Raw genomic sequence first — 10,731 nt, forward strand, 5'->3', positions numbered from 1 at the left:
GCCGAGTGATCATAGGGTCAAAAGAGCAAGCGATAGGTGAGTCCGGGTTGCCGTTCGGTAGTCACTACTACACTAGGCGACAGCAGGGGCACAGCGTTCAGAAAAGCTAGCGGGCCTTGGCTAGTAGATGGTTATTCGGCGACATCGTAACAGAATAGCCTGTTGAGATCACGTCGGCAGTGCAGTCGTGATGGATCGGCAGGTCTCCGTGACGACAATAAAAGGGTCCAGGCCAATTGGCAAAGGAGGTATTGTAGCCCTAGAATTAGCTGATATATGGGCCTAGCTCGAGGCTTGAGCTAGCCTGTGCTTGCTTCGGGACAGAGGTGTTCGCTAACAGTAGCCACTCGTTTGCAGCTAGCTAGCTACGATGACCCGGTGTAATAATCCAGAGCGGCAGGAATCCGGTGATGTGGTAGAGAGAAGCAGTCCGAAATGCTCTGGGTTGATATCGCTCTGTGCAGACTGGCAGGTGTGGTCCGAGCTAAGGCTGGCTGGTGACCGAGAAAAAAGGTGAAGACCGCTAACCGTGGCTAACAAAGACTAGGAGCTAGTTAGCTGGCTAGCTCCTGATTGCAGTTCCAGTTATAAGGAATAAAAATAGCTGATTATTGATTGTTACACTAAGCGATGGTACATTTCATGTGAACATCATGCTTTCATTTGTTTGGAGCTCATTATCAGTTCATAAATTAGAATGTTAGCAAGCTAAAATGACCCTTACCTTGAGCTAAGAGCTCTTGGGCATCTAAGCCCTGAACGATGCCTGAAGGCAGCCCTGTCTCCCAGGCTGTGCCACCCCCAAGACCATACCTAATCCATGAAAGCAACAACGCAGCTAGTTTGGCTAGTCTTGTGAGCAAAGAGCTACCTAGCTAGGTAGTCTTGTTTAGCTAGCTAGCTACCTAGCTTGATCTATGTGGTTGTTAGCGTGCATAACTGATATGTGTATAATTGTAAGGGGCCTTATGTTTTATAGATAATATTTACAGAGTGGGTGAGCTCCATTCCTGACTGGCTGATCAGATTACATTTCAGCCTCAGAGCTTGATCAGATTCAATAGCAGCCTCAGAGGCTTTTAAATTGGGATTCTGTTTTGTAGGCTGTTTCATAGTTAAAGGTCATTGCAGGCAGATTAGAAGTCAGTGTATTATGTATGTGATCTAGACTGGGTGCGCTCCTATTCCTGGCAGGCTGATCAGATTCAATAGCAGCCTCAGAGACTAATAAGCCATGATGCTGCCTTGTAGGCTGTCTGCAAAGAGCCTTACATATGAAATAGCCTGCAAGGCWGCATCCTGATTTATCAGCCTCTGAGGCTGAAATGTWATCTGATCAGYCTGTCAGGAATGGAGTTTACCAACTGTAAATGTAAATATTATCCACAAAACATGAAGTGTTCCTTATAATTATACACATATCAGTTATGCAAGCTAACAACCAGCATAGATAACTAGCTTGATTGTTAGCTAGGTAGTTAACAAGACTAACTAACTATCTCACAAGACTAGCCAAGTTATGTGTTGTTCCTTGCATATGATTGGCTGTGGTCTTGGGGGGCGGYACGCAGACTGGGAGACAGGGCTGCCTCTCAGGCATTGTTCAAGGCTTAAATGCCCCCACAATGCGATCAACGCTGCCACAGGGCTTCTTCATGAAGTGGTTATCGTGCATCTGAACAAATCAATGGATGATGCATGGTACTTTTATCTTGTGATCTCAACACACCACTTATGAAATAAATAMGTTATGATTGACATAACGTGGGATATTTTTTATTTATTCATATGTCCTCTCTGGACTTCTTTAAATGTGGGTGCTCGAAGCACGGTAGTATGCATTTTGAGAAACACCCACTGTGTGAGAGTGAAGTCTTGCTTCTTACTCAACTCAATATCTGCTGTCTTGCTCATGGCAACGTCATTGCCCTGAGTCTACCTTTAATATGACCGAAAATATATCATCTCAATCCAATCACATCATTTGAACAACTAATGGTCAGACCAATCCAATACAACTAACAGGGGGAGGAAAGAGAAAGGTCATACCTGTATCAGTGCCAGTGAGGTCATGGATCTCATTGATATCCATAAAGCCCTCCATGGAAGACAAACTGTCAAATCAAGATAGAAAAAATGCATGTCATATGTTATCCAATCTACCAGAAATGCTGTTGATTTAATTGAAGTACATTTACAAGTTGAAAGACTTGTGAGAGCTTGACCTGAAGGGTCAGTGTGCCGACATGGCCATACTCGTATTCATAATCATATTCGTAAATTAACAGTCGGATCGGATGACACGAGCAATCGGGGGAAAGAATTAAGAGTTTAAATGCTAAATGCACATTCTCCCTGCAAAAACACTGCAGATTACAGTAGGAACAGCGCGCAGAGGGGTGGGTGTGTGTCTGTCCTCAACCTGCGCAGGCAGCCATGTTTGCTGTCACTTAGAATGCCCACCATCGTTGACTTTTTCTACCTACCCTTTCCTTGCTTGTTAGATATTATGCACATTGATAGCAAACGTCCTCGCCATGTGATCTATCATAGTAGCAGACAGCAGCAATCAAAATGACCAGACTGAAAACACGCGTGGAAAACTGATCTGGKGAAATTATGAAGGGAGTGGACAGAGAAATACAGCTTCACTCTATCCAATCAGAGCAGCAGGATCAACATACAGCCCACCCTTCTCTTTACAGACAGCCAATTGCGTTATTTAGACCACATAGAACCTCGCACATGACTGACTACCCCCCAAAAATTGTTTTTTCAATCACGGATAATTACACAAAATACTCTGATCATAACCAGATCCAGAATATTGCCCATATACGTTACAATAGTAGTTCTGTCCAACTACTCAGCACACCCCTACTGAAGAGCCATCCCTCACTTTGAATTAATGCAGGAAATCTCCATTTGCCCAACAGTTGTCATCTGTAGTTCAACAGCAGACAATGCTAAACTAGTAAAATTATAATAATGTAATCAAGACTATGGAACAAGTTCAGGAAAAAAATAAAAGCCTACAACACAACGCAAACAGGCAGACTTTATTTCACTCTATATTCCCGTTGACTTGGAAGGGGGGGGGGGGGACATAACAGACAGTTTGTCACTTCAAAGGTTAGCTCTGGTCCAGGGTGTTAGTGAGGTTTACTAACAATGAGCCTATCTGAGCCTATAAAAATAGAATGAATCACTGTCTATACTGAACAAAAATAACGCAACATGCAACAATTTCAAATATTTTACTGAGTTACAGTTCATATGAGGAAATCAGTCAACTGAAATTCATTAGGCCCTAATCTATGGATTTCATATGACTGGGAATACAGATATGCATCTGTTGGTCACAGATCCCTTCAAAAAAAAAAAAAGGTAGATCGTGGTTTAGAAAACCAGTCAGTATCTGGTGTGACCATTCTGCCTCACGCAGCTCGAAATCTCCTTCGCATAGAGTAATCAGGCTGTTGATTGTGGCCGTGGAATTTTGAGCCCGTCCTCTTCAATGAATGTGCAAAGTTGTTGGATATTGTCAGGAACTGGAACACGCTGTCGTACACGTCGACTCATTAAACCCAAACATGCTCAATGGGTGACGTGTGGTGAGTATGCAGGCCATGGAAGAACTGCCACATTTCAGCTTCCAGGAATTGTGTACAGATCCTTACGACATGGGGCCGTTCATTATCATGCGAAACATGAGGTAATGGCGACTGATGAATGACACAACAATGGGCTTCAGGATCTCATCACAGTAGCTGTGCATTCAAAATTACCATCAATAACATGCAATTGTGTTAATTGTCCGTAGCTTATGCCTGCCCATACCATAACCCCACCATGGCCACTCTGTTTACAACATTGGTATCAGCAAACCGCTCGCCCAAACGACTCCATACACATGGTCTGCGATTGTGAGGCTGATTGGACGTACTGCCAAATTCTCTAAAACGGTGTTTGAGGTGGCTTAAGGTAGAGAAATTAACATTCAATTCTCTGGCTACAGCTCTGGTGGACATTCCTGCAGTCAGCATGCCAACTGCACATATGTGGCATTGTGTTGTGACAAAATTGCACATTTTAGAGTGTCCTTTTATTGTTTCCAGCACAAAGTGCACCTGTGTAATGATCATGCGGTTTATCACATGCTGCCACACCTGTCCGGTGGATGGATTATCTTGGCAAAGGAGAAATGCTCACTAACAGAGATGTAAACAATTTGTGCACAACATTTCAGAGATATTTCCAGGAAAATTTCAGGGATATTTTATTTCAGCTCATGAAACATGAAACCAACACTTTACAGCTGCGTTTATATTTTTGTTCAGTGTAGTTCTATGCCTGAGCCTACCGGAGCCCTGGACCAGAGCTATACAAAGGCCACATTTGAATTCAAAATAAGACAAACATAAAATCCAGGCATCGACCTAGTAGACAAGACTATAAGCACTATGGCAAGTTATGAATAGAAAAAGACAGGAATTGGGTGTTCATTTCCCATGTCCATAACATTTAATTAACCACAGATATTTCGGTAAAGGAGCATTCCTCCCTCATTCATGCATCCCATAGAGGAAAGGTGAATTTCGAGCAAGATTGGCTGCTTACTACAGGAGGCATGTAAACATTAGATACACTACATGGTCAAAAGTATGTGGACACCTGCTCGTCAACATTCATTCCAAAAACATGGGCATTAATATGGAGTTGGTCCCCCTTTGTTCTATAACAGCCACAACTCTTCTGGGAAGGATTTCCACTAGATGTTGGAACATTGATAAGGGGACTTGCTTCCATTCAGCCACAAGAGCATTGGTGAGGTAGGGCACTGATGTTGGGCGCTTAGGCCTGCTCACAGTCGGCGTTCCAATTCATCCCAAAGAGTTCAATGGGGTTGAGGTCAGAGCTCTGTGCAGGCCAGTCAAGTTCTTCCACACCAAAACTCTGGAGAAAAAAATTCTGTATGGACCTCGCTTTGTGCTGAAGCAGGAAAGGGCCATCCCCAAACGTGTGCCACCAAGTTGTAAGCAAAGAATCATCTAGAATGTGCTGTAGCATTAAGACTCCCCTTCACTGGGAACTAAGGGGCCTGGCCCAAACCATGAAAAACAGCCCAAACCATTATTCGTCCTCCACCAAACTTTAGTTGGCATGGGGCAGGTAGTGTTCTCCTGGATCCACCAAACCCAGATTTGTCCATCAGACTGACAAATGGTGACGCGAGATTCATCACTCCAGAGAACGCGTTTCCACTACTCCAGAGTCCAATGGCGGCGAGCTTTACACCACTCCGACGATGCTTGGCATTGCGCATGGTGATCTTAGGCTTGTGTGCAGCTGCTGGGCAATGGAAACCCATTTTATGAAGCTCCCGACGAACAGTTCTTGTGATGACGTTGCATCCAAATGCAGTTTAGAACTCAGTAGTGAGTGTTGCGTCGGAGGACAGACAATTTTTATGCGCGACACAACTCGGCAGTCCCGTTCTGTGGCCTACCACTTCGCGGCTGAGCAGCTGTTGCTCCTAGACATTTCCACTTCACAATAACAGCACATACAGTTGACCGGGGCAGCTCTAGCAGGGCAGAAATTTGACAAACTGACTTGTTGGAAAGGTGGCATCCTATGATGGTGCCACGTTGAAAGTCACTGGGCGCTGGGATCAAATCCGGGACTGTAGTGACGCCTCAAGCACTGCGATGCAGTGGCCTTAGACCGCTGCGCCACTCGGGAGGCCCAAAAGTATGCTGTTTTAAACATAAATACAGATATCCTCCACAACTAGCGAGGTAAGCTAATAAGCTAGCAAGTTCATGGAATGTTTGCACTAACTTTATCTAATAGCTCATTTACGTTTACATTTTAGTCATTTAGCAGACACTCTAATCCAGAGCGATTTACAGTAATGAGTGCATATACACTACCGTTCAAAAGTTTGGGGTCAATAGAAATGTCCTTGTTTTCCATGAAAACATACATGAAATTAGTTGCAAATGAATAGGACATATAGGTTCAAGACGTTGACAAGGTTATAAATAATGATTTTTAATTTAAATAATAAATTGTGTCTGTCAAACTTTGCTTTCGTCAAAGAATCCTCCATTTGGAGCAATACAGCCTTGCAGACCTTTTGGGATTCTAGTTGTCAATTTGTTGAGGAAAACTAAGAATTTCACCCCATGCTTCCTGAAGCACCTCCCACTAGTTGGACTGGCTTGATGGGCACACTACCATACGGTCAAGCTGCTCCCACAACAGCTCAATAGGGTGAGATCCGGTGACTGTGCTGGCCACTCCATTATAGATCGAAATACCAGCTGACTGCTTCTTCCCTAAATAGTTCATGCATAGCTTGGAGCTGTGCTTTGGGTCATTGTACAGTTGTAGAAGGAAATTGGCTCCAATTAAGCGCCGTCCACAGGGTATGGCATGGCGTTGCAAAATCGAGTGAAAGCATTCCTTCTTCAAGATCCCTTAACAAATCTCCCACTTACCACGACCAGAGCACCCCCAGACCATCACATTGTCTCCACCATGCTTGACAGATGGCATCAAGCACTTCATCCAGCATCTTTTCATTTTTTCTGCGTCTCACGAATGTTCTACTTTGTGATCCGAACATCTCAAACTTAGAATCGTTTTGTCCATAACACTTTTTTCCAATCTTCCACTTTCCAGTGTCTGTGTTCTTTCTTCCCCTCTTAATCTTTTCTTTTTATTGGCCAGTCTGAGATATGGCTTTTTCTTTCAACTCTGACTAGAAGAGCCAGCAACCATAAGTCGCCACTTCACTGTTTGACGTTGGGACTGGTGTTTTGCGGGTACAATTAATGAAGCTGCCAGTTGAGGACTGTGAGGCGTTCTGTTTTCAAACTAGACACTCTAATTTGTCTTGTCCTCTTGCTCAGTTGTGCACCGGGGCCTCCCACTCCTTCTTTCTATTCTGGTTAGAGCCTGTTTGCGTGTTCTGTGGAAGGGAGTAGTACACGCGTTGTACGAGATCTTCAGTTTCTTGGCAATTTCTCGCATTGGAATGCCTTCATTTCTCAGAACAAGAATAGAACTAACGAGTTTCAGAAGAAAGTTATTTGTTTCTGGCCATTTTGAGCCTGTAATCGAACCACAAATTCTGATGCTCCAGATACTCAACTAGTCTAAAGAAAGGCCAGTTTTCAGCTGTGCTAACATTAATTGCAAAAGTTTTTCTAAAGATCAATTAGCCTTTTTACAATGATAAACTTGATTAGGCTAACACAACGTGCCATTGGAACACAGGAGTGATGGTTGCTGATAATGGGCCTCTGTACGCCTATGAAGATATTCCATTAAAAAGAATCTGTCCTTCTACAACATTAACAATGTCTACACTGTATTTCTGATACATTTTATGTTATTTTAATGGCCAAAAATAATTGCTTTTCTTTCAAAAACAGGACATTTCTAAGTAACCCCAAACTTTTTGAACGGTAGTGTATAAAAACTTAGCAAAAAAAGAAAAACGTCCTCTTCATTGTCAAACTGCACTTATTTCAGCAAATTTAACATGTGTAAATATTGTGTGAACATAACACAAGATTCAACAACTGAGACATAAACTGAACAAGTTCCACAGACATGTGACTAACAGAAATGGAATAATGTGTCCCTGAACAAAAGGGGGGGGTCAAAATCAAAAGTAACAGTCAGTATCTGGTGTGGCCACGAGCTGCATTAAGTACTTCAGTGCATCTCCTTCTCATGGACGGCACCAGATTGCCAGTTCTTTGCTGTGAGATGTTACCCCACTCTTTCCACCAAGAACCTGCAAGTTCCCGGATATTTCTGGGGGGGGGGGATGGCCCAGCCCTCACCCTCTGATCCAACAGGTCCCGAGACGTGCTCAATGGGATTTGAGATCCGGGCTCTTCACTGGCTATGGCAGAACACTGACTTCTTGTCTTGCAGGAAATCAGCCATACTGCTCGTTCTGTGCTGGGTGGCATTGTCATGCTGGAGGGTCATGTCAGGATGAGCATACAAGAAGGGTACCACATAAGGAGGAGGAGATGTCTTCCCTGTAACGCACAACGTTGTGATTGCCGTGCAATGACAAACAAGCTCAGTCCGATGATGCTGTGACACACTGCCACAGACATGACGGACCCTCCACCTCCAAATCAATCCCGCTCCAGAGTACAGGCCTCGATGATGTACGCTAATTCCTTCATCGATGAATCGCGAATCTGACCATCACCCCTGGTGAGACAAAACCGCGACTCGTCAGAGAAGATCACTTGCCAGTCCTGGTCTGGTCCAGTGACTGGTGTTTGTGCCATAGGCGACGTTTGTGCCAGTGATGTTGGTGAGGGACCTCCTTAAACAGGCACAAGCCTCAGTCCAGCACTCTCAGCTATTGCGGAAGTCTGAGCACTGATGGAGGGATTGTGCGTTCCTGGTGTAACACGGCAGTTGTGCCATCCTGTACCTGTCCCGCAGGGTGTGATGTTCGGATGTACCGATCCTATGCAGGTGTTGTTACAACTGTCTGCCACTGCGAGGACGATCAGCTGTCCTCCTGTCTCCCTGTAGCGCTGTCTTAGGTGTCTCACAGTACGGACATTGCAATTTATTGCCTGGTCACATCTGCAGTCCTCATGCCTCCTTGCAGCATGCCTAAGGCACGATCACGCAGATGACAGGGACCCTGGGCATCTTTCTTTTGGTGTTTTCAGAGTCAGTATAAAGCCTCTTTAGTGTCCTAGTTTTCATAACTGTGACCTGAATTGCCTACCGTCTAAGCTGTTAGTGTCTAACGACCATTCCACAGGTGCATGTTCATTAATTGTTTATGGTTCATTGAACAAGCATGGGACAGTGTTAAACCCTTTACAATGAATATCTGTGAAGTGATTTGGATTTTTACGAATGATCTTTTGAAAGACAAGGTCCTGAAAAAGGGACGTTTCTTTTTTGCTGAGTATTTATATTTTTTCATACTGGTCCCCGTAGGAATCGAACCCACAACCCTGGTGGAATGCAAGGGCCAAGCTCTACCCAACTAGACATGGAACTATTTACAACGAAATCTCTTATTTTTGATGTAAATGGCATGTTATAGAAGGGTCCAGACACCTTTATGATTTTACATGTTTGAGAGACTTACTGGAAAAGAGCAAAACACTTCATCATCCTAGTTGTGTGTTATGGGGGCCCGGAAAAAACATTAACCAAGGTTAAAAAACAAAACAAATAAGTCCTTTTAAAAACAGCAAAGCTCTCAGTATAGTGTTGCAGGTCTTTAGTTGAACTTTATTCGTTTCACCTATCCAGCTGTTTCATCCTCCATGTAGCCTGCTGCTACAGGTAACTGCCAGAATAAAGGAAACACCTACATAAAGTTGWCTTAATAGCGCATTGGGACACCACTAGCCGCCACAACAGTTTCAATACGCCTTGGCATAGATTCTACAAGTGTCTGGAATGTCATGTGTGGAAGCACCCCAAGCCTTCAATATACTTTGTATATCTGATTTGACCTCATTTACTCAAGTGTTTCCTTTATTTTTGGCAGTTACTTGTAGAATGGACGGAGAGGTATTGCTCGAGTCGCAACGAAATGGAATACAACGTTGCAGATAAAGTTCAGAATGACACAATTTCATGTGTACAACATCTAAAGACCGGCATCACAATACGTTTCTAAAAGGACATATTTGSGTGTTTTTGGAGTCTTTGTTCATGTTTTTTGGGGGGCCTCATACTACACAATCGTTTTCCACCATTCATTTTATCCTTTGTGAATTTTAGAAACACTTCAAATAAGGGCTGTTTTTTGTGTAGGCTTACCCTGGCGTGACGTTTTGATAACCGTGTAAAACTCTCTCCAACAAGGTGACTTTTATAAATATATTCGCCTGTATTTACCCCCCAAAAATGAAATGCTAATTAGCTGCTAATGTGGCYATCATACAGAACTACAAATGCCTGTCTCAAGCCTCACGTCCTCACCAATGCCATGATGATTTGGATGACACTGACAAATCGAGGCAAAGGTAAAAATCTCTGGATTAACTCATTAATAAAATTGGCTAAAGTTGTTTAAAAAAGGACAATTCTGTGAACTGTCTTGGGCAAGTTTTAAATTGAAAATGCCTGTTACCATCTAGGTAGCTAGCTCAGGGTTAGCAACATTAGCCTGGCTAGATGGCTACATTAGCCGTTTATTTGTCTAGCCATTTAAATACATGTCAAATTCAGGAAAAAAACGTTTAGCTTTCTTTGACTTTTATAAACCAACAGTTTAGCTTGCTAGTTTACTAGCTAGCTAACTTAGATGGTGAGGCTAGGGCTAGGCGTTCTTGATAATGCTACTCTAGCTAGCTGTATTATTTTAGTCTTTATTTTTGAGGGGTTTCAGAGACAGACTGATTAGCATCCTCTCGGGGCAACACTTTACTGCCGGAAAACATGGATAACATGCTGTTACCCTCTGGACAGCAGATCATTAGTATAGCTAGTAGACAAGGTTATGTAACCTTATTTAGTCCTACCTGCTATGGTGGGTTTTAATTTAATTGATATTCACACGTTTGTTTTTGAGGTAAAATTAAATGTCATGTTATCGATGCCAAACTGCTATCCTTGTTTTAGGTTATTGTCCTGCTGAAAGGTGAATTTGTCTCTCGGTGTCTGTTGGAAAGCAGACAAACAGGTTTTTCTCTAGGATTTTGCCTGTGCTTA

At 43.3% G+C, this 10,731-nt stretch overlaps 1 protein-coding gene across 7 annotated transcripts in view; it reads right to left on the minus strand.

The window, feature by feature from the left end:
• Positions 1 to 10,731, minus strand: part of LOC111966890 (death-inducer obliterator 1) — a 70,303-nt gene that overhangs the window by 43,509 nt on the left and 16,063 nt on the right. For all 7 annotated transcript variants that reach the window (XR_011480162.1, XR_011480164.1, XR_011480163.1 and 4 more), the window contains exon 2: positions 2,050 to 2,114. Coding sequence is in view for 3 of the 7 variants with exons in the window: in XM_070444372.1 (XP_070300473.1) it covers positions 2,050 to 2,104 (55 nt within the window). In the remaining 4 variants the exon portion in view is untranslated. The remainder of the gene's footprint in view (positions 1 to 2,049; positions 2,115 to 10,731) is intronic.

Source organism: Salvelinus sp. IW2-2015, linkage group LG7, assembly GCF_002910315.2.
Source record: "Salvelinus sp. IW2-2015 linkage group LG7, ASM291031v2, whole genome shotgun sequence".
NCBI lineage: Eukaryota > Metazoa > Chordata > Actinopteri > Salmoniformes > Salmonidae > Salvelinus > Salvelinus sp. IW2-2015.